At 67.3% G+C, this 21,931-nt stretch overlaps 3 protein-coding genes, 1 long non-coding RNA gene and 1 other non-coding gene across 5 annotated transcripts; 2 read left to right on the top strand and 3 right to left on the bottom strand.

Moving 5' to 3' along the window:
• Window positions 1-126: 126 nt before the first annotated feature.
• VARS1 (valyl-tRNA synthetase 1) lies at window positions 127-11,639 on the bottom strand. The gene is made up of 31 exons (XM_032094298.1): window positions 11,518-11,639; window positions 11,145-11,288; window positions 10,778-10,925; window positions 10,529-10,689; window positions 10,345-10,438; window positions 9,936-10,036; window positions 9,620-9,744; window positions 9,317-9,481; window positions 8,841-8,922; window positions 8,644-8,762; window positions 8,321-8,430; window positions 8,015-8,115; window positions 7,656-7,746; window positions 7,127-7,251; window positions 6,752-6,855; window positions 6,498-6,656; window positions 6,313-6,403; window positions 5,966-6,071; window positions 5,373-5,443; window positions 5,169-5,294; window positions 4,795-4,899; window positions 4,632-4,700; window positions 4,262-4,340; window positions 4,010-4,137; window positions 2,654-2,818; window positions 1,947-2,064; window positions 1,480-1,649; window positions 1,194-1,305; window positions 669-844; window positions 432-581; window positions 127-237 (listed from the first exon to the last, which is right to left on the bottom strand). Exons 7-31 carry the CDS (start codon window positions 9,703-9,705, stop codon window positions 169-171), a joined length of 2,877 nt encoding a protein of 958 aa, XP_031950189.1. The 5' UTR covers window positions 9,706-9,744; window positions 9,936-10,036; window positions 10,345-10,438; window positions 10,529-10,689; window positions 10,778-10,925; window positions 11,145-11,288; window positions 11,518-11,639; the 3' UTR covers window positions 127-168.
• An 869-nt stretch (window positions 11,640-12,508) lies between these two features.
• LSM2 (LSM2 homolog, U6 small nuclear RNA and mRNA degradation associated) lies at window positions 12,509-13,991 on the bottom strand. The gene is made up of 5 exons (XM_032094399.1): window positions 13,941-13,991; window positions 13,499-13,566; window positions 13,134-13,164; window positions 12,990-13,049; window positions 12,509-12,750 (listed from the first exon to the last, which is right to left on the bottom strand). The coding sequence occupies exons 1-5, from the start codon at window positions 13,941-13,943 to the stop codon at window positions 12,625-12,627; spliced, it is 288 nt and encodes a 95-aa protein (XP_031950290.1). The 5' UTR covers window positions 13,944-13,991; the 3' UTR covers window positions 12,509-12,624.
• A 1,714-nt stretch (window positions 13,992-15,705) lies between these two features.
• LOC116436949 lies at window positions 15,706-16,619 on the top strand. The gene is made up of 2 exons (XR_004237101.1): window positions 15,706-15,819; window positions 16,142-16,619. It is a non-coding gene; the product is annotated as an uncharacterized LOC116436949 (long non-coding RNA).
• A 1,376-nt stretch (window positions 16,620-17,995) lies between these two features.
• Window positions 17,996-21,355, top strand: LOC116436872 (zinc finger protein 771-like). Its single transcript, XM_032094291.1, has 3 exons — window positions 17,996-18,010; window positions 18,691-18,751; window positions 19,668-21,355. The coding sequence occupies exons 1-3, from the start codon at window positions 17,996-17,998 to the stop codon at window positions 20,834-20,836; spliced, it is 1,245 nt and encodes a 414-aa protein (XP_031950182.1). The 3' UTR covers window positions 20,837-21,355.
• Window positions 21,356-21,660: 305 nt separating this feature from the next.
• Window positions 21,661-21,742, bottom strand: TRNAL-AAG. The gene has a single exon. It is a non-coding gene; the product is annotated as a tRNA-Leu (tRNA).
• Window positions 21,743-21,931: the final 189 nt, after the last annotated feature.

The following is a 21,931-nucleotide window of genomic DNA, read 5'->3' as shown; positions in this document are numbered from 1 at the left end:
GGACACGCCCCGGGGCGGGGCTTTGCCAGGCCACGCCCCCCGCGGGGTCCCCCAGTGACGTCAGCACGGGACCGGTCCATGAACGCCTTTATTGGGGGGGGGGGGCTCAGGGGGAGTGGGGAGGGGTCCTGAGGGGGTCCTGGCTGGGGGGGGGTGGGGGGGGGAGTGTCACAGCATTTTCCTCATCAGCTCCTCGGCTTCCAGAACGTTCCGCAGCTCCGACTCCAGCTGGGTCAGCTGTGGGAGGGACACACATGGGCTGGGACCCCCCCGGGACCCCCCGGGACCCCCCTGGGACCCCCCGAGCCTACCAAGCCCCCCCAGCACCTCCTGAGACCCCCAGGACTCCCCAGGATCCACCCAACCCCCCTCCAAGGCCTCCCCCAGCCCTCGATGCTCCATCTGAGCCCCCCCAAGCCCCTCGGGCTCACCTTGGCCGCGTCGGCCTCCTGCACGTGGGGGGGCACCTTCTGGGCGTAGCCGGGGCCCCCCCGCCGCTCCCGCAGCCGCTCCAGGGCCTTCTCCAGCTCCTCCCGTCGCCCCCCCAGCCGGGACAGCTCCTTGGGGGGGTCCACGACACCCTAAAATGGGCAAAACCCCCCCAAAACAGTGTCATTGCAATGATGACGTCATGGGGGGGTGGTGTGGTGACGTCACGGGGCACCCACCTTGAGCAGCAGGTGGACGGTGCAGCGGTCAGAGGCCACGGCCACGGCGCAGCCCTGGGGGGGCCCCTCGCCCCCCCCCAGCAGCCGCACAGCCCCGACCCCCCCCAGCGCCCGCAGGAGCCCCCGGTAGCGCCGGGCCCGGGACCCCCAGGCAGGGTCGGGGCACTGCAGGAAACCTAGGGGGACGGGGGGGGTCAGGGGGGTGGGAGCCCAGAGACCCCCCAGAGACCCCCCAGAGACCCCCACTGCCCACCCTGCCCCACTCCGGGGGGCTTTGGCGGGGGCTGGAGGGGCCTCAAAGCCACCTGGAACCCCCCCCGCCCACTGCCCAGCCCCCCTTCAGTGACCCCAAACATGGCTTGGATTGCTCGGGACCCCCCCACGCCCCCCAGGAGCCCCCTGCCCCAATGAGAACCCCCCCAAATCTACTCCCAGGCCCCCTTTAAGCATCCCTAGTACCCCCCAAACCCCCTTCGAGCCCCCCCAGGACCCCCCAAACGCCATTTAGGCCCCCCCGGGCCGTACAGGGGGGTCTCTGGCGGGTCAGCCCGTGTGCTGCCCGCAGGCTCCGCAGCGCCCGGACGATGCCCAGCACGAACTCCATGGTGGCCTCAGCCTCCTCATCCTGCCAGCAGAACTGGGGGGAGGAAATTGGGGGGTCAGGGCCAGAGCCCCCCCTCCCCCCCGGGACCCTCAAATTACCCCCGGGACCCCCAACTTCCCCCTCATCCCCACAGGACCCCACTGAGCCCCTCCCAGAGCCCCCCCAGGACCCCAAATCCCCCCTCAGACCCCCCCCGGCCCCCCGCACCTGCTCGGGCTCGGGGAAGGGGGCCAGGCAGATGCTGGGGGGCGCGGGGGGGGCGCGGGGGGGCAGCCGCTGCCAGAGCTCCTCGGCCAGGAAGGGCATGAAGGGGGCGAGGAGCCGCAGCCCCGCGTCCAGGCAGGTCAGCAGCGTGTCCCTGACGGCCTCCACGTCACCTGGGACAGCGTCACCGTCGTCACCATCGTCATCGGCACCCCCGGAACCCCCCCAGGACCCTCCCAAACCTCCCCAAATCCCCCGGGATTCCACCCAAACCCCCCCCCCCCCCCCCAGAACAGACACCCCCCAAACCCCCCCGGCCAGGCAGGGGGGGTCCCTCCGGTCACCTGGGGCACCTCGTCATTGTCACCATCGTCACCGGCACCCCCTGAAACCACCCAGGGCCCCCCAGAACCCCCCCCGGACCCCCCAGCCCGGGCGGATGACCGCGGCTCTCCCCTCCCCCCCCTCACCTCTCTCCTCGTCCTCATCGCCGTCCCCGCCGTGCCCCTCCCCCTCCCCCTCGGGACCCCCCGGGACCCCCCCGGGCTGGGCAGGGGCTGCTCGGGCCAGCACCGGCTTCACACACTCCTGGGAGGGGAAAAGGGGTCAGGGGGGGCCGGGACCCCCAGAGACCCCCAGGGACCCCAAATAACCCCAGAGACCTCCCTGGACCCCAAATACCCCCCAGGGACCCCCAGAGACCCCCAGATAACCCCAGAGACCCCCCCCGGACCCCAAATAACCCCCAGAGACCTCCAGGGACTCCCAGATAACCCAAATGACCCCCAGAGACCTCCAGAGACCCCCAGGGACCCCAAATAACCCCAGAGACCTCCCTGGACCCCAAATACCCCCCAGGGACCCCCAGAGACCCCCAGATAACCCCAGAGACCCCCCCCGGACCCCAAATAACCCCCAGAGACCTCCAGGGACTCCCAGATAACCCAAATGACCCCCAGAGACCTCCAGAGACCCCCAGAGACCCCAAATAACCCCCCAGAGACCCTCAGGGACCCCAAATAACCCCCAGATAACCCAAATAACCCCCAGGGACCCCCAGAAATCCCCAGGGACCCCCCGTGAGCACCCCAAATCCCCCTGAGCCCCCCTGTCCGCAGCCCAGCCATGCCCCCACAGCCCCCTGTACCCCCCCAGGACCCCCCAGGACCCCCCGTACCAGGTAGACGTCGCACAGCTCGTACACCCAGAAGCCGTGCACGGCCGTGGTGGCCCCCGGGAAGTCAAAGCCCCCCAGGGCGGCCCCACAGCCCTGCACGGCCCGGCTGAGGCGGCTCCGCACCCAGCGCTCGGCCAGAGCCCCCCGGGGACCCCCGGAGCCCTCCTGGGAACAGGGACAGCCGTCAGGGGGCACGGGGACATCGGGGGGACATCGAGGGGACATCGGGAACATCAGGGGGACATTGGGGGGACATCGGGGAGACATCGGGGACGCGGGGGGTCAGGGGGATCAGGGGGATATCGGGAACATCGGGAACATCGGGGGGACATCGGGGGGACACTGGGGACATCAGGGGGTCGGGGGACATTGGGAACATCGGGGGGACATCGGGGACGCGGGGGGTCAGGGGGATCAGGGGGACATTGGGGACATCGGGAACATCGGGGACACTGGGGGGACATTGGGGGGTCAGGGGGTCATGGGAACATTGGGGGGACATCAGGGACACGGGGGGTCAGGGGGATCAGGGGGATATCGGGAACATCGGGAACATCGGGGGGACATCGGGGGGACACTGGGGACATCAGGGGGTCGGGGGACATTGGGAACATCGGGGGGACATCGGGGACATGGGGGATCAGGGGGATCAGAGGGACATGGGAACACTGGGGACATCGGGGGGACATTGGGGGGTCAGGGGGATCAGGGGGTTATGGGAACATTGGGGACATGAGGGTCGGGGGGTCAGGGGGACATCGGGGACATCGGGGGGCCAGGGGGATCAGGGGGTCAGGGGGACATTGGGGGGACATCGGAGACGCGGGGGGTCAGGGGGACATTGGGGGGACATCGGGGACGCGGGGGGTCAGGGGGATCAGGGGGACATCGGGAACATCGGGGACATTGGGGGGACATCGGGGGACATCGAGGGGACATTGGGGACATGGGGGCTCAGGGGGACATCAGGAACATTGGGGACATGGGGGATCAGAGGGTCAGGGGGACATCGGGGACGCGGGGGGTCAGGGGGACATCAAAGGGTCAGGGGGTCAGGGGGACATCGGGACCATTGGGGGGACATCGGGGACATGGGGGACCAGGGGGATCAGAGGGACATGGGAACGCTGGGGACACCAGGGGGACATCGGGGGGTCAGGGGGACATGGGAACATTGGGGACATGAGGGTCGGGGGGTCAGGGGGACACGGAGGGGGGTCCCAAGGGTCAGCAAACCCCATGGGGGGGGGAGGGTCTCAGCCCCATCATCGAGGTCCCCTCCCCGCAGGTGAGGACTGGGGGCTCCCACGGGGCTGGGGGGGGTCAGGAGGGGTTTGGGGGGGTCTCGGGGGGTACCTGTGGGGCGGGGGGGGGCCGGTACCCCTCTCCCAGCGCCCGCAGCACGAAGCGGGCCCCGTTCCAGACCTTGTTACAGAAGTGCCGGTACCCCAAAACCCGCCCCACGTCCAGGTTGATGTCCCGGCCTGGGGGGGACACGGGGCGGTCAGGGGGTGGTTTTGGGGTGATTTTGGGGTACCCTGGGCCCTGTAGGCGCAGAGGTGGATTTGGGGGCTGTTTTTGGGGTGGTTTTGGGGTGGTTTCACGTACCCTGGGCCGTGTAGGCGCAGAGAGCAAAGCGAAGCGCGTCCGTGCCGCACTCGGGGATCCCCTCGGGGAAGTCCCGTTTCTGGGGGGGCAGAAGGGGGGGAGGGGGTCACTCCGGGAGGGGATAAAGACCCCCAAAAATACTCCCGGGACCCCCCACAGCCCCCCTCCCCCCACAGCAGTCCCCAGACCCTCCCAAGCCCCCCCCAGTGTCCGTCACTGTCCCTTGGAGCCCCCTGGATCCCTCCACAGGACCCTCCAGACTCCCCCAAATCTCCTCCAAATCCCCCCAAATCCCCCAAGATCCCCCCAGGATCATCCCAAGTCGCCTCTAAATCCCCCCAGACCCCCCAAATTCCCCCCAGAGCCCCACCTGCCCCTCCCGGGCACGCTCCAGCTCCGCAGGGTCCAGGTTGCTGCTCTCCAGCTGCTGGTGCAGCTCCTGGGGGGCACGGGGGGGTTACCGGGGACCCCCACACCCCCGGGGGGCTTGGGGGGGCTTTTTGGGGGGGGGTCAGGGGGTTCTGGGGTCCAACCTGCAGCGACACCCCCGCGATGACGTCCAGGGGGTCGATGACGTTCCCCAGGGATTTGCTCATCTTGCGCCCGTGGGCGTCGCGGACGATGGCGTGGAGGTACACCTGGGGGGGAGGGGACAGGTGACACCTGGGGACAGGTGATGCTCCTGTGGGGCACAGGGACACACCTGGGGCATGGAGCTACACTGGGGGATGGGGGGGACAGGGACAGGTGACACCCGGGGACAGGGTCAGGTGGCGACAGGTGACACAGGTGGAGGGGACAAGGACACCTGCGGGACAGGATGGGGACACACCTGGGGGAGTCCCAGGAGAAATTTGGGGTTATTTTGGGGTGTTTTGGGGTTATTTTGGGGTGTTTCGGGGCCCACCTCGCGGAAGGGCAGCCGCCCGGTCAGCGCCAGCCCCAGCATCACCATCCTGGCCACCCAGAAGAAGAGGATGTCGTGTCCGGTCTCCAGCAGCGACCCTGGGTAGAACCGCTCCAGGTCGGGGGTCTGAGGGGACCCCAGAAATGAGACCGGGACCCCCAAACCCCCCCGCGACCCCCCAGAGCCCCCCGAGCCCCCCCTCACCGGGTCAGGCCACCCGAAGATGGAGAAGGGGAAGAGGCCGGAGGAGAACCAGGTGTCCAGGACGTCCTCGTCTGACCAGGGACAGCAGTAACCGCCAGTGACCACCAGTGACCACCGGGGACCACCAGGGACAGCAGTGACCGCCAGTGACCGCCAGTGACCACCAGGGACCACCAGGGACAGCAGTGACCGCCAGTGACCGCCAGGGACCACCAGGGACAGCAGTGACCGCCAGTGACCGCCAGTGACCGCCAGGGACAGCAGTGACCGCCAGTGACCACCAGTGACCACCGGGGACCACCAGGGACAGCAGTGACCGCCAGTGACCGCCAGGGACCACCAGTGACCACCAGGGACCACCAGGGACAACAGTGACCACCAGTGACCGCCAGTGACCGCCAGTGACCACCAGGGACCACCAGGAACAGCAGTGACCCCCAGGAACCACCAGGGACCCGCTCTTTCTCCCCCCAGCTCCCCCCCACTCCTCCCAGTGCCCGCCTACTCCTCCCAGTCCCTGCCAGTTCCCCCCAGTCCCTCCCAGTGCCCCCCAAGTTACCCCCAGTGCCCCCGAAGTTGCCCCCCAGTCCCACCTTGCCTCAGGCTGACCAGTTCCGGGGGGACCCCAAAGGCTGCGGCCGCTTTGGCTCGAGCCTCGTCCTCGGAGCGGCCGCTGACCCAGAACCGATCGTCCTCATCCTGGGACCCCCAAAAAAACCCAGATGTCACACAGAGACCCCCAAATGCCACCCCAAAGCACCCAGAGACCCCCCCGACCCAGAACCAGCTGTCCTCATCCTAGGACCCCCCAGAATAACCCAAATGTGAGCCCAAATGTCACCCAGGGACCCCCAGACTCTCCAGTGCTCACCCCCAGACATCATCCCCCAGCCCCATAACACCCCCCAGCAGCCCCCCCAGCCCCACAGGACCCCCCCACCTGGCCAGGGGGCACTCGGGGGTCGTTTATGGTGACGAAGTAGGCGGGGATGCGATGGCCCCACCAGAGCTGCCGGGAGATGCACCAGTCCCTGAGGGGGAAGAAATGGGGCAGGTGAGGGTGTGGCTGTGGGGCAGGGCTGTGGGGCAGGGCTGTGGGGCAGGGCAGGGTCCGTGGGGTCTCACCTGATGTTGTCCATCCAGCTGAACCAGGTGCGGGCGTGGCTGGCCGGGTGCAGCCGCAGGTCCCCCCTGCGCACGGCGGCCGCCGCGGCCCCGGCCAGGCCCTGGCAGCGCACGAACCACTGCGGGACAGCCCGAGGCTCCAGCACATCCTTGGAGCGGCTGCAGCAGGGGGACAGCGTCACCTGTGTCACCTGCTGTCACCTGCGCCACCCATTGTCATCTCCTGCCACCCCAGAGTGACCCTCGGCCCCCACCTGCAGATGGGCACCACCATGGGGTTCTCGCTGACCCCCCGGAACAGCCCCCGCTCCTTGAGGGTCTCCAGCAGCGCCGAGCGGGCCTTGAACCGCGGCATCCCCTGGGGATGGGAGGGATACGGTCCTCAGCGCCCCCCGAGTGACCACGGCCCCCCGAGCCCCCCTGGACTGACCACAGCCCCCCAGAATCCCCACCCAAACCACGCCCATACCCCCAAAATTACCCAAACCCCCAAAATCACCCAGATGCCCCAAGACCCCCTAAAATAACCCAAATCTCACCCAAACCCCTCAAATCCCTCCCATTTCTCCCCTCCCACAGGTCCCTCCGACCCCACGGGGGGTCCCAGCCCCGTGACCCCCCAGCCGCACCTGGAAGGGCGCGGGGACGTTGACCATGGTGCCGTCCTCGCCGATGACCGTGGCCCCGCCCAGCCCATGACGCTGCCCCACCTCGAAGTCGGTGGCGTCGTGGGCGGGGGTGATCTTAACAGCGCCTGGGGGCGGGGCCAGCTCAGGACACGCCCAAAACCGGCCACGCCCACCCTGACCACACCCAGGCCCGGCCACGCCCACGCTGACCACTGCCATGCCCAGCCACCACCCCCTAAGCCACACCGCTTTAGGCCACACCCCTTGAGACCACACCCACCCAGGCCACACCCCTGAGCAGCCACACCCATTAAGGGACACACCCCTAAATAACCACACCCCTCTAAGCCACACCCCTCTAAGCCACACCCCAAAGCAGCCACACCCATCTAAGCCACACCCCTCTAAGCCACACCCCAAAGCAGCCACACCCATCTAAGCCACACCCCCAACAGCCACACCCCTCTAAGCCACACCCCAAAGCAGCCACACCCATCTAAGCCACACCCCTTCAAGCCCCGCCCCTCACCGGTGCCGAACTGGGGGTCCACGAAGGGGTCGTGCAGCACGGGCAGGCGCCGCCCCGTGAACGGGTGCAGGACATGGCGGCCCCGCAGGTGCTGGGGAGGGCGGGGCCATTAGGGACACACCTGAGCCTGGCCACGCCCACCTTGGGGCACACCCACACCTGGGCAGGCCCCACCCCTCACCAGGTACTGGGGAGAGGGGGTGCTTGGGGTGAAGCCCCACCCCCAGGTGTGCCCAGCCCTGCCCCCAGGTGAGCCCAGCCCCACCCCCAGGTGAGCCCAGCCCCCCCCAGGTGAGCCCAGCCCCACCCCCCAGGTGTGCCCAGTCCCACCCCCCAGGTGAGCCCAGCCCCACCCCCACCTGGTATCGGGGGTCCTCAGGGTGCACGGCCACGGCCTCGTCCCCCAGCATCGTCTCCAGACGCGTCGTGGCCACCACGACCTCGGCGTCCTCGCCCTCCCCTGGGGGGCAAACGGGGCATGGGGGGTCACCCCATGGACCCCTCAGGGACAGAGAGACCCCTGGAACCCCCAAAAACCCCAAGAGACCCCACAGAGACCCCACAGAGACCGAGACACACCCCTCAGAGAATCCCCAAACACCCTCCCAGAGACCTCCTCAGACCCCCAGAGACCCCCATGAACATCCCAGACCCCCCCCATTTACCGGCCCCCTCCAGGGGGTATGCGAAGGCCACCAGGACCCCGAACTCCACGGGCTCCTCGTAGCCCGGCACCCGCAGGAGGGTGCGGCCCCCCAGCTCCCGCTTCTCCACCGGGGGGGGGGGGGGGGAAACAGACTCCGGTGAGACCCCCAAAAACACCCCCTGCACCCCAAAACCCCCCAGACCGCCCCCAAAACCTCCTGGGTGCAGGAAGGGAAGCCCAGTCCTTGGGATCCCTGAGTTTCTCCCAGCCCCAGGGGTGTTGCAGGGGGTCTTGAGGGTCCCGGGACAGGTTTTTGGGCGGTTTGGGGGGGTTTTGGGTACCTCGATGTCGGAGATGGCCGAGCGCAGGGTGCAGCTCCAGTGCACGATGCGGCGGCTCCGGTAGATCAGGCCCTGCTCGTGCAGCCTCACGAAGGCCTCGGTCACCGCCCGGCTCATTTTCTGTGGGGTCAGTGGGGTCGGGGGGGGTCAGGGGGCGCTCAGGGACCCCCGGGACCCCCCCTGGAGCCCCCCACTCACGGGATCCATGGTGAAACAGGCGCGCTCCCAGTCCATGGAGGCTCCGAGGCGCCGCAGCTGCTGGTAAATGCGGTCGCCCTTCCTGGGGGAGGGAGAGGCTGTGGGGCCGGGGGGCTTTGGGGTGGGGAGGGGGCTGGGGAAGGGTTCAGGAGGGGCTGGGTCACTTTGGGGCCACTGTGGGGTCTCCTTGGGGCACCACGGGTGACTTTGGGGTCACTGTGGGATGCTGGGGGTCGCTTTGGGGCACCATGGGTCACTTTGGGGTCACTCTGGGATGCTGGGGGTCACTTCGGGGCACCATGGGTCACTTTGGGGTTGCTCGGGTTCCATGGGTCTCTCTGGGGTCACTCTGGAGTGCTGGGGGTCACTTTGGGGTTTCCATGGGTCACTTTGGGGTCACTCTACAGTGCCAGGGGTCACTCTGGGGTGCCGGGGGCGGTCACCGCGCAGCCGCTCAGCGGTCAGTGGTCACTCACTCCTCCTTCCAGCGCCACACCTCCCCCAGGAAGGCGTCGCGGCCGAGCTGGTGCCGAGTGACCCCTCGGGAGCGCAGCAGGCGCCGCTCCACGACCACCTGGGTGGCGATGCCGGCGTGGTCACAGCCCGGTGCCCACAGCGTGGTCAGTCCCCGCATCCGGTGCCTGTCGGGGACATCGGGGACACTGGGGACACTGGGGACACTCCCCGGATCCCCAGTGGTCACTGGTGGTCACTCCTGTGTGTGCCCGGCGGTCGCCACTGCTCAGTGGTCACTCACCAGCGGGTCAGTGGTCACTCACCAGCGGGTCAGCGTATCCTGGATGGCCACGGTCAGGGCATGGCCCAGGTGCAGCGTCCCCGTCACGTTGGGGGGGGGGAGGCACATCACGAACACCCCCCGGGGGTTGGGGGTGTCCAGGGAGCGCTGGGGGGGCATGGGGGGGGTCAGGGGGGCTTGGGGACCCCCAAGGACCCCCCAACTCCCCCCCAAATCCCTTCAGACTCCCCCAGGACCCCCCCCAAACCCCAAATTCGCGGCGGAAGAGCCCCTCCTTCTCCCAGCAGCTGCACCCGGACCCCCCAGGCCCCCCCGGGCCCCCCCGGACCCCCACTCACCCCACATTCCGGCCGGAAGAACCCCTCCTTCTCCCACCAGCTGTACCAGGCCGCCTCCACGTAGGCTGGGCTGTAGCTCTCGGGGAGGGGCCCCCCCACATCTGGGGAGGGGTCCCGGGGGGGGTTAAATGGGGCTCAGACCCCACCCCCAGACCCCCCTGAGCCCCCAGACCCCCGTGTCCACCCCCAGACCCCCTTGAGCCCCCCCAGACCCTGAGTACCCCCCTGAGCCCCCTCTGCACCCCAAAGCCCCCCCCCAGACCCACCTAAAGCCCCCCCAAACTCTCCCAATACCCCCATAGCCTCCACAGACACCCTAACAACCCCCTCTGAGCCCCCCCCCAGAGCCCCCAACCACCCCCAAATGCCACTGGAGCCCCCCCCCCCGACCTCCCAAAGCCCCCCATACCCTTCTTGCAGCCGGGGGGGGTGGGGGTCTCATAGCGCAGCCCCTGCAGCTCCCGCCGGGCCCGGCTGGGCTTGGCCTTGGCCTGGGCCTGGGCCTGGGGGGGCACGGGGGGGTCAGGGACCCTCAGGGACCTCCAGGGACCTCCCCAGAGACCCCCAGGGACTCCCCCCCAGGCCCCCCTCACCTGCAGCTCCCGGTTTTTCTCCTGTTTCTGCTGGAATTTCTCCAGTTTCTCCCGTTTCTTCGCCTCCTTCTTCAGCTGCGCCGCGCTCTTGGCGGGGGGGGGCTCGGCCTGGCCCGGCCCCCCCGGACCAGGACCCCTGGAGACCCCCTGGGGTTGCTCCCCTGGACACAGCGAGAAGGGGGGGGTCACTCTTTGTCCCCCTCCAAATCCCCACCCCCCGTGCCCGTGGCCCCCCCTCCCCACACTCACCGGGGGTCCCGGGGGGGGCGGGCGTGGGGTCCCCCCCCCCGCAGAGCCGCACGTCCCCCAGCTCCGCCCGGAACTCAGGAAGCCGGACACAGCCCAGGAACCAGCGAGTGACCGCCGGGAACGGGGCGCGGGAGGGGGCGTCCAGCACCTGGGGGGGCACAGAGGGACATCGGGGGGGGGCACAGGGACACGGGGGGGGGCACAGTGACGGGGGGGTCACAGGGACATCGGGGGAAAGGAGCTCAGAGGGGTCATGGGGACAAAAGGGGACACGGGAGGGTCGGGGGATGGCACAGGGGGTCGGAGGGGTCAGGGATGATGGGGGGGGAATTCCTGGGGGTCCCGGGAGCATTCGGGGGGGTCTCACCTGCGTGAACGGGGCCAGCAGGGCGCAGGCCACGGTGACATCGGCCAGGGTGACGCCGTCCCCCACCAGGAAGGAGCGGCCGCTCAGGTGGGCCTCGAGAGCCCCCAGCCCCCGGCGCAGCTCCTGCAGCCCCCGGGCACGGGCCTGGGGGGGCACGGGGGGGTCAGGGACCCCCAACCTCCCCCCCAGCCCCCCTCCATATCCCCTCATATGCCGCCCGCAGCCTCCCCACCCCCATTTGTCACCCCCCAAAAACCCCCAGGCTGCCCCCCCCCACCTCGGGGCCCCTGTCCCCACCCCCAAATCCCACCTGTCCCCCCTCCCCGGCCCCTCTGTACCCCCGCCATGTGTCACCCCCAGGCCCCCCCCTCACCTCGGGGGGCCCCCCCAGCGCGATGGCCGCGGCCGTGGCCAGGTCGCCCTCGGCGAAGGCCACCCACTGCCGCACCAGGGCGGCCTCGGGGGGGGCCGTGCCGCGCAGCCGGGGGGGGCTCAGGAAGAGCGCGGCGGCGCCGGGGCCCAGCAGGGCCCCCCCGGGGGTGCGCAGCGCGGGCAGCGCGGGGGTCCCGGCCGCGGGGACCCCCCCGGGCACCCGCTCCACGCGCGGCGGGGGGCCCGGCCCGAAGCGGGCGGCGATCAGCACCCGGCGGGCGGCGGCGTCGGCGGGGGGGGGCGGCAGCAGCAGCACCGGAGGGGCGGCCATGGCTGGGGGGACAAAACGGGGGGGGGGGGGCTGGCGGTCACCGGGGGCGTCAGGGCTGCAGGTGGGGGGGCCGGGAAGCGGTGCCGGGCGGTGTTTAGGGGTCCTGGGAAGTGCTTGGGGGTCCCGGGGGGTGTTCGGGGGGTGCCGAGTGGGTTCCGGGGGTCCCGGGGGAGGCTTAGGGCCGTGGGCGGGGGGGGCCGTGCTGTGGGGAGCGCCGGGGGCCGGTGCCGGGCGGTGTCGGTGCAGGGGTCTCGGGGAGCACCTGGGGGGCACCGAGGGAGAATGGGGGGTCCCAGCGGGGGTCCCGGGGGGGGGGAAAATCTCCGGTGGTCACGTGGCCTCCCCGCCTCCCCCGGTACCTGAGGCGGCCGCGGCGGGAGGAGACACGTGGGGCGGCGCGCGCGGCGCATGCGCAGAGCCCCGCCCATCTCGGCCCGCCATTGGCTGGCGCTCGCTGGCGAGGGCGGAACCTCCGGTGCCACCGAGCGTCCCGGAGCGAGCGCCGCACCCGCCGCGCTCTGCGCCCCCCAGCGGCCCGGCGGTGCAAACCCTCCGCGACCCCGAAAAATGGGGGGTGGGAGATACCCGAAACCACCCCAAAATCACCTCAAAAGCACCCAAAAATCAACCCCCAGCCGACCGGGAGAGCCACACACATGGAGAACAGGGCAGGGGGCGGGCATTTATTGGGGTTGTGGAAATGGGCCGTGGGACTCCCTTGAATTTTGGGGCGTCCCCTCGGATTTGGGGAGGGGTCCCCCCGGATTTGGGGGAGGGTCACTGCTTCTGCTGCAGCGCCTCCTTGCGCGCCGCGTCCTGCAGCAGCTGTGTGTCCACCTCGTCGGCCGGGAGCTGGACATAGCGAACCACGGAGCCGCGGATGAAGCAGTTCTTGACCGAAAGCTGGGGGGGGGGGAGCAGAGACCCCCTGAGACCCCCGAATTCCCTGAACCCCCCCCCCCCCTCCGATCCCCTGAACTCACCGAGACCCTCCCAAAATCACTGAGATTCCCCCTGAGACCCCCAGACCCCTCCAGACCCCCTCTGCCCCACCCAGAACCCCCTTAGGCCCTCCCAGCCTCCCCCAGACCCCCCCCGGCCCCCCGGACACCCCCCGACTCCCCGGACCCCAGACCCCTCACCATGTGCGGGTACTTCTCGGGGTCGGTGACGCTGATGTCGGTCAGTTTGATGTTCAGGTACTGGGGGGGGGAGCAGGGGGGGTCAGAGGCCTCTCCAAAGCCCCTCCAGAGCCCCCCGGGGCCCCCCCGGGGACCCCCACTCACCTGATCGACGGAGTGCAGGGTCCCGCAGATGCTGGGAAGAGACACAGGGGGGTTTGGGGGGACCCTGGGAGTTTTGGGGGGTCGCAGGGGGGTCCAGGGGGGGTTTGGTGGGGGCGTTGGGAGGGGGATGCACGGGGGGCTGGGGGGTCTCTATGGGGTCCCCGGGGGGGGATATGGGGGGGCTTATGGGGGGTCTGTGGGGGGCTTTGGGGGTACCGGGGGGGTTCCTGAGGATGCCCATGGGGGGTTCCCGGAGAGTTTTATGGAGGGTCTGGAGGAGTCCCTGGGGGTCCGTTCGGGGGGGGTCTGTGGGGGTCTCTATGGGGTCCCGGGGGGGTTCTGGGGGTCCCGAGCCTCCCCCTCACCTCAGGTCGTTCTTGAGCTCCACGACCACGTCCTTCCCCACCAGGGACTTGAAGAAGGAGTAGAACAGCTGGGGGGGGGGGACAGAGGGGGTCAGGGGGGCTTTGGGGGGGTCACGGGGGGGCTCGGGGGTCCTGGGGGGGGTCCTGGAGTCCGGAGGGGTCGGGGAGCGGCACGGGGCGATCAGAGGAGGAGCATTGCGGGGGGGGGTGGGGGGTGGGGAGGACAGGAGGGCCGGGGGCGTCCCGGCGACACGCGGGGGACACAGCGGGGTCCCGGGGGGGGGACATGAGAGGGTGGCGGTGGCCGCGGGGCGGCTCAGGGGGGTCCCGGGGCGGGCCAGGGGGTTCAGGAGGGGTCGAGAGGGGACACGGGGGGTGCTCGGGAGGATCGCGAGTCGAGGGGGGGGCCCCCAAACCCCCCCGGCACCGGGACCCCGCTCACCATCGCCGCCCGCCGGAGCGCGCCACGCAGGCCCCGCCCCCTTCCGCCGCCACCGGGGCCCCGCCCCCGCCCAATCCCCGCCCGCGCTCCCCGCGGGCCCCGCCCCCCGAGCGATCCCCGCCCAATCCCCGCCCGCGCTCCCCGCAGGCCCCGCCCCCGCCCCGCAGAGGGTCCCGCCCACTCACCGGGGCCACGCCCACCCGGTGGAAACCACGCCCCCGCGGGGGTGGCGGGAAATGACTCACCCGCCCCCGCTCCGGGTCAAAGGTCACGGGGACAGCAGGGACACGGGGGTCCCGTGACCCGAGTGACCACAGTGACCCTCCTGTAAGTCCCCTGTGGCCCCCCTCAGGGAGCCCCGCAATGACCCCGGTGACCCCCGGTGGCCCCCCTGTCACCCTTCTGTGATCCCCCGGGACTCCCCAGTGACCCCCTGAGACCCCCTGGGACCTCCCAGCCCCTGTCCCTTTGTCCCCCCTGTGTCCCCCAATGTCCCCTGTCCCAAGATCTCCATGTGCCCTCTCTGTCCCCATGTCCCCTCCCAGCATCCCCATGTCCCCCTGTCCTCAAATCCCCACATCCCCCTGCCTCCCCATGTCCCCCTGCCCTCCGTGTCCCCAAGTCCCCCGCAGTGTCCCCAAGTCCCCGCAGTGTCCTAATGTTCCCCCACATGTTCACATATCTCCGTGTCCCCAAGTCCCCCCCAGTGTCCCCATATCCCCCCCCCCATGTCCCCCACGTGTCCCCTGTCCCCGTGTCGGTCCCGTGTCCCCTCCCCAGCCACCCCCACCCACGCGGGGCCGGGTGGGGACCGGGAGAACCGGCCCCACTGCCGGTGATGGCACCGGCCCTGTCACCGACCTGTCACCGACCTGTCACCTGCCCCTGTCACCTGCCCCTGTCACCTCCCCGGCTGCGGGGATTTAAGGGCGGCCCCAGGGCCACCCCGGCACCGACGGAGCTGCCGGTGAGTGGGGACGGGGACCGGGGACAGCAGGGACAGAATGGGGACAGGGAGGGGACCGGGTGGGGGGAGGACAGGGACACTGGGATGGGACGGGAACAGGATGGGGACATCGGGACAGGGTTGGGCACAGGGATATTGGGATGGGGACAGGATGGGGGACATTGGGAGGGGGATGGAGACAGGACAGGGACAGGGTTGGGGACACGGGGACAGGTCAGGGGCATTGGTATGGGGACAGGGATGGGGACATGAATGGGACAAGGGGAAAGGTCGGGGACAGGGACATGGGGACACAGGGCTGGGGACAGGTCAGGGACGTTGGGAACGTGGGGGTGGGGACACACGGACAGGGTGGGGACGTGGGGACAGGATGTGGGGACAGGGCTGGGACACGAAGGATGTGGGGATGAGGACATGGGGACGGGGTGGGGACAGGGACACGGGAACAGGGATGGGGATGCAGGGATGGGGACACGGGGATGGGGACAGGGATGGGGACAGGGAGGGGACAGGGATGGGGACAGGGATGGGGACAAGGAGAGGACAGGGATGGACAGGACAGGGAGGGGACAGGGACGGGGATGCAGGGATGGGGATGCAGGGACGGGGACAGGGAGGGGACAGGATGGGGACAGGGAGGGGACACGGGAATGAGGACGGGACAGGGAGGCGACACGGGGACAGGGACGGGGGGATAAGGACGGGGACATGGGCAACAGGCAGAACCCAGGGACGGGGGGGCAGGACGAGGTGGGGGCTGTGTCCCCCCGGCCCTGTCGCCGCTGATGTCCCCGCTGATGTCCCCGCTGATGTCCCCGCTGTCCCCAGGGATGTGTGCTGGTGCCCAGTGTCTGCTGAACCTCCTGCGCTGGGTCTGGGGGGTCATCAGGGGCCTCTGGGGGGGCCACGGAGGTGAGAGGGGGGGCCCATGAGGGGACACTGGGGGGACACCCAGGGAGGAGGGGACAGTGACACGGGAGGACCCCTGGGACCCGCGGGTGGGGGGCACCAAGAGGGCGCCTGGGCAGGGGGGGTGCGGGGGGTGTCCCAGGGAGGGGGGGGGACAATTGGGACCCCCGGGGGGAGGGGGAGGCACTCATGGAGGGGGGCGGCCCTGGGGACACGGGAGGGGTCGCGGGAGGAAGAGATGACCGGGGGGGAATGGGGGGGTCAGGGATCAAGGGCGGGGCTGAGGTCAAAGGTCACCGCTGACCCCCTCTCCCCCCTCCTCCAGCGACCCCCCCGCCCCCCGCGGCCGAGAGGACGGCGATGGTTCCGGGCAAAGAGGACTGAGACCCTCGGGACCCCCCCGGGACGCCCCCGGCCCTCCCCGCGCTGAATAAACGCCCTTGAGCCGTGCCCGGCTTTGAGCGATTTTGAGGCTTCCCGGGGTGGGGGGAGATGGGGGTTCGGGATGAAACAAAGATTTAATTAGAAAATTAAATAGAAAAGTCAAAATTAAGTAGGAACTGTATAGAAAGTGAAATCAGAGATCAAACAAAAAGTTAAGCGAAAATAAAAAAGATATAAACCCGAATAAAGCTAAACGAAAAATAAATAAGAAAGAAACACTAAATAAAAATCCAATAAAATTTATAAAGAAGCGAAAAATAAATAGAGAATTTAATCTGAAAATTAAAGAAAAGATTGAGTTACAAATCAAAGAAGAACGTTAAATACAAAAGTCAAATAAAGGATTCAAACCCTTCAAATACCCCGTAAATGTTTAAATTGTCCCGACACTGAATCCCGACAATTCCCGTGCTGCGCCCGCGGAACTCCCGGCTGGAATCGCCGCTCCCGGACCCTTTGGGGCATTTTGGGGTGGTTTTGGGGCCGGGGGAAGAAACGACGCCGCAAGCCGGGATAATTCCCCAAATCCCCAACTTTCTGACCTAAACCGGTCCCTGTTCTCCCTCGCCAAGACCTGGGAACACCCCGGGAATCCCGATGGATTTCTCCCCATCCCGATTTTTTCCCCCAATCCCGATTTATTTTCCCCCATCCCGATTTTTCCCCCCAAATCCCGGGTTTTTCCCCCTCGGGGTAGGAAAGGGTTAAAGTTCCGTGTCCCCCCCCTTGTCCCCCCCCGGTCCTCGCTCGGGAACAAAGCCGGGAATGTCCCGGTGGGATTCGCCCCCCCCCCCCCCCCCCCCGCGCGACAGTCCCGGGATTTTCGGGGCCGGGGGGGGAATCCCTGAGCTCCCCCCCCGCCTTTTCCCAGCGGGATGGACCCAAACCCGAGGGAATTCATTAAAAATCTCCGCGTTTGTCTCTCGCACTGGGGCAAGCTGGGGGAAAACTGAGGGAAAAACCCAGAATTGGTTTTGGGGGGGGGGTTCGGTTGGGATTTTTCCCCCCCCCGCGCTCGATGGCCCATCGGGAGCGGCTGATGGACCATCGCGACAGGCCCGCGGGCGTCGTTGTCACCTGGGGGAGGTCATTGTCACCTGGGGGAGGTCATTGTCACCTGGCGACAGCGCGGGGGGAGGGAGGGAGGAGTTTTTCCAGCATTCCCCCTTTTTTTTAACCCACATTCCCCCTTTTTTTTGGCCCGAATTAACCCGTTCTTGTCCAGGATCCGCCCTCCTTTGACCCGAATTCCCCCTTTTTTAATCCAAATTCTCCCTTCCTTGTCCCAAATCCCCCATTTTTGACCTAAATCTCCCTTTAATTTGACCCGAATTCCCCTTTTTTGTCCCAAATCCCCGGCGTTCGTCCCCTCCCGGACCTGGGGGTCTCCTCCATCCTCGGCGGTCCCTGCAGGGCTCCACGACATTCCCACGACATTCCCACGATATTCCCACGACATTCCCACGACATTCCCACGATATTCCCACGACATTCCCACCTCCCTCCACCGTTCCCGCCTGGACCCACAACTCCCCCTCCCCCCCCAAGCCCACCTTCCCTCGGGGTGGGGGTCCCAGCGCGGCCGTGACGTAGAGATGACGTCACTCGCCCCCCGAGGCCGCCCCCTCCCCCCCGTCCCCCGGCGCCCGCAGGTCCCGGAGCCTCTCCGGGAGTTCGGGACCCCCCAAAGACCCCCAGATTCCCCCAAAAAAACCCTCCCAGGGCTCCCCCCGTCATGACCGAGCCGCAGGTAGGGCTGGGGGGAGGGGGGAGCACGTGGGGGGCTGGGGGAGTTGGAGGGGGGGGCTCCGCATCCCTGAGGTGGAACTTTTTAATTTATTTATTTATTTTCCGTTTTCTTAAGGAAAGTTTTTTTTTCCCGGTTTTGGTCTCTTAATTCGGGTTTTAAAAGTTTTCTTAAAATTTTAATTCTCGGTTGCTTCATTTTATTACACTTGATTTTATTCTATTTTACCTTGTTTCATTTTATTTCATTTACTTTTATTTCATCTTATTTTATTTTGTTTTGTTTTGTTTTATTTTGTTTTACTTATTTTTTTTTCATTTCGGATTAGTTTATCTTGTTTTACTTTATTTCATTTTATCTTTATTTCGTCTCTTTTTATTTTATTCCACTTTATTTCACCTCGTTAAATTTAATTTAATTTAATTTTACATAGCTTTCTTTTCTTTCATTTAAATTCATCGGGTTTTTCATTTCGTTTGTGTTTGGGTTTTTAAATTTCATTTCGTACCGGGCGTTGAATTTCCCATTTTTGTCTTTCAACATTTATTTCTACCTCCGCTCTTTATTTTCTTCTCTTTTAAATTTCGGGGTTTTGGATGCTTTTTGGTTGCCGTTTTTCCTTTTTTCCTTTAAATTTTGGGTCTTTTGCTCCTTTTTTCACCTTCCCCCCCCTCCCTCCCCAGGTGCCCGAGGTGCTCCAGGAGGTCACGGTCACCACCGAGCGCCCCCCCGGCTCCCCGGAAGGTTGGGACCCCCCCAAAAATCTCCCCATGCCTCCATTCCCCTTTACCCCCAAATTCCACCCCCCCGCCCCCCCCATCACACCCTCAAAATCTCACCCGAAATGTCCCCAAATCTCCCCCCGGGGGCTCTGGGGGGCTCCGCTGACCCCCCCGCTTTCCCCTCCCCCGCAGGAGCCCCCGACTGGGCCCCCCCGGGGGGCGTTTGGGGGGGTCCCGGCCAGGACGAGGAGGAGGAAGAGGAGGAGGAGGAGGAAGAGCGGGCGAGGCCCCTCCTGCGGCTCTGGGGGGCCTGGGGGGGCTCCGGCGCCTCCGGTGAGGGACGGGGAGGCACTGGGGGGCCTGGGGGTGTCAGGGAATTGGGGACACTGGGACGGACTAGAGGGCACTGGGGGGGTCGGGACTGGGGAACTGGGGGGAACTGGTGTGACTGGAGGGGACGGGGACTGGTGTGACCGTGGGCTGGGGGGGTGAAGGCAACCCCTTTTTGGGGTGATTCAGTGCTTTGTTGGGCTCCTCAACCCGTTTTTCGGGGTGATTCGATCCCTTCTGGGGAAGTTTCCACCCCTTTAGAGCGTTTCAACCCCTTCTCGGGCACCTCGACCCCTTTTTGGGGTGGTTCAGCCCTTTTTCTGAGGTGATTCAATCTCTTTTGGGGCACTTCAGCCGCTTTTTGGGGCATTTCAATCCCTTTTCGAGCGTTCTGTGGCACTTTAACCCCTTCTGGGAGTGATTCTGCTCTTCCTTTGGGGCACTTCAACCCCTTTTTTGATCGTTTCAAGCCCTTTTTTGGGCTGACCAAACGCCTTTTCACGGCGCTCCCCTCCTGACCCCCGTTCCCAGCCAGCTCTAGACACAAACCCCCTTTTCCTCCCATTTTTTTCCCCTTTCCCCCCCTTTTCTCCCCCATCGCCCTGCAGACGACGGGTGGCCGAGCGCTGCCGAGGCCGAGAGCTCCCGCGACGGCTTCGAGGATGCCGAGGACCCTCGGGGGACGCCCCGGCGGGACCCCCCGGACCCGGTCCGCCCCACCTGCGAGCTCTGCGGGAAAAGCTTCACCTCGGACTCGTCCCTGAGCCGCCACCTGCGCGCCCACCCGGGCGGGGCCCCCTTCAGCTGCTTCCGCTGCCGCAGCGCCTTCCCGTGCGGGGCCGCGCTGCGGGAGCACCTGGGCACGCCGTGCCAGCCCCGGCCCCACAAGTGCCGCTCCTGCCCCAAGCGCTTCGCGTCTGCCCGCTCGCTGCAGAAGCACCGGCGCGTCCACCTGGACGGGGCCCTGAGCTGCCCGGACTGCGGCAAGACCCTCATGTCCAAGGCGTCGCTGGTCACCCACCGGCGCATCCACACCGGGGAGCGCCCGTTCGCCTGCCCGGACTGCGGGAAGAGCTTCATGGCCACCAAGTCGCTCAGCAAGCACCGGCAGTCGCAGCACAGCGCCGGCGGCTTCATCTGCACCGACTGCGGCAAGAGCCTCTCGTCGCATCCCGCGCTGGTCACGCACCGGCGCATCCACACCGGGGAGCGGCCCTACGAGTGCCCCGACTGCGGCAAGGGCTTCATGGCCGTCAAATCGCTCAGCAAGCACCGCAAATCCCACCGGGACGGGGCCGCGAGAGCCGCGCCCGCGCCGTGCCCCGAGTGCGGCGACAGCGGAGCGGCCGCGCCCTGCCCGCACCGCCGGCGGCCCCTGGGGGACAGCCCCGAGCGCGGCGCGGGGGTCCCGGCCGCCCCCCCGGCTCCGCTGCGGCCCCTCGGGGACAGCCCCGAGGTCCCGGCCGCCCCCCCGGCTCCGCTGAGGCCCCTCAGGTGTCCCCGCCACGCGTGCGAGGACTGCGGGAAGGCGTTCCGGGACGGGGCCGCGCTGCGCCGGCACCGGCGCATCCACACCGGGGAGAAGCCGTACGGCTGCACCGAGTGCGGGAAGAGCTTCCGCGCCAGCTCCAGCCTCGTCATCCACCGGCGCATCCACACCGGCGAGAAGCCGTACCCCTGCTCCCACTGCGCCAAGAGCTTCATGTCCAGATCGTCCCTCATGAAACACCTCCGGACCCACCTGCGCAAAGAGCTGCCCGAGGGGCCGCGGCCCTGACCGGGCATTCCCGGCGCCGCCGGGTGGGGCCCAGCCCTGGATGTTGGGTGCCGAGCCCCAGGGATCGTTCGGATTTCGGTGCCTGCCTCAGGGACTGATGGACAAATCCTGGGTGCCCACCTCAGGGATTGATGGAAAAATTTGGGTGCCCGCCTCAGGGATCAACGGATGGAATTTGGGTGCCCACCTCAGGGATTGATGGAAAAATTTGGGTGCCCACCTCAGGGACTGATGGAAAAATTTGGGTGCCCACCTCAGGGATCGATGGAATTTTGGTGCCTGTCCCAGGGCTGGAGATGCTCCTGTACATCCAACTCCTCTTTTAGAGGCTAAAAAGCCTTTTTTTAGCTTCCCACCACCACAACCATTCCAGTATCCAAAGTGGAGGCACCGGAGGCGGGGGGGGGGGTCTCTGTTCCCCTGAGGGTCACTCCATCTGGATTGTGTTTTTATGGATATGGCGTGTCCCAAACCCGCGCTTCCTTCCCCAATTTCCCCTGCTCCAAAATGAAGTGAAATAAAGCAGAATTGGGATTTTGGGAAAGTGGGGTTGTGACTTGATGGCTCAGGGTTGGGATGGGAATGTGGGACCCCCATGGGGACAAGCTCCCCCTCTCCAGGAGCCCATCCTGGGGGGCTCCAGAGGGACCCCGGGGTGGGGAGGGGTTGGGACGGTGGGATTGGGGTGAAATTCGCTCATTGTGATGATGCCGAGCCCAGTGTCCCCCTGGTTCCGTTCCTGGGGAATCCCAAAAACAGGGGAGGGAGCCTCCTCCGGATGTGGTGCCCCCTCGCACGCGCTCCAGCTGGGCCCAAAATTCCAGTGGCAGCGGTGGGATTCGAACCCACGCCCCCGCAGGGACTGGAGCCTTAATCCAGCGCCTTGGACCGCTCGGCCACGCTACCCTGGAGGGGGCAGGGCAGCGCCCCAGGATCCGACCCAAAATTTGGGAATTCGGGCGAATTCATCAGTGAGGGAGCAAAGGGGGATGGGAGAGGGCAAGGGTCCCCCCGGTCCTCCCCAGCCCCCCGGACTCCCGTATTTTGGGTAGGGTCCCTTCCGGCCCCAAATTCCCGAGGTTTCACATCAAACCA

Source organism: Corvus moneduloides, chromosome 31 (assembly GCF_009650955.1).
Source record: "Corvus moneduloides isolate bCorMon1 chromosome 31, bCorMon1.pri, whole genome shotgun sequence".
Taxonomy (NCBI): domain Eukaryota; kingdom Metazoa; phylum Chordata; class Aves; order Passeriformes; family Corvidae; genus Corvus; species Corvus moneduloides.
This window is presented reverse-complemented; position numbering and strand designations above follow the sequence as displayed.

Excerpts from the sequence above, each read along its gene's own strand:
- VARS1 (XM_032094298.1), bottom strand. The coding sequence starts at position 9,705 with ATGTGCCTCCCCCCCCCCAACGTGACGGGGACGCTGCACCTGGGCCAT. Across the intron at positions 9,482-9,619 it reads CAGGATACGCTGACCCGCTG|GCACCGGATGCGGGGACTGA; the intron begins GTGAGTGACCAC and ends TGTCCCCGACAG. Across the intron at positions 6,657-6,751 it reads ATGGTGGTGCCCATCTGCAG|CCGCTCCAAGGATGTGCTGG; the intron begins GTGGGGGCCGAG and ends CCCCTGCTGCAG.
- LSM2 (XM_032094399.1), bottom strand. Across the intron at positions 13,050-13,133 it reads CCCTGCACTCCGTCGATCAG|TACCTGAACATCAAACTGAC; the intron begins GTGAGTGGGGGT and ends TCCCCCCCCCAG. Across the intron at positions 12,751-12,989 it reads CCGAGAAGTACCCGCACATG|CTTTCGGTCAAGAACTGCTT; the intron begins GTGAGGGGTCTG and ends CCCCCCCCCCAG.
- LOC116436872 (XM_032094291.1), top strand. Across the intron at positions 18,752-19,667 it reads CCCCCCCGGCTCCCCGGAAG|ACGACGGGTGGCCGAGCGCT; the intron begins GTTGGGACCCCC and ends ATCGCCCTGCAG.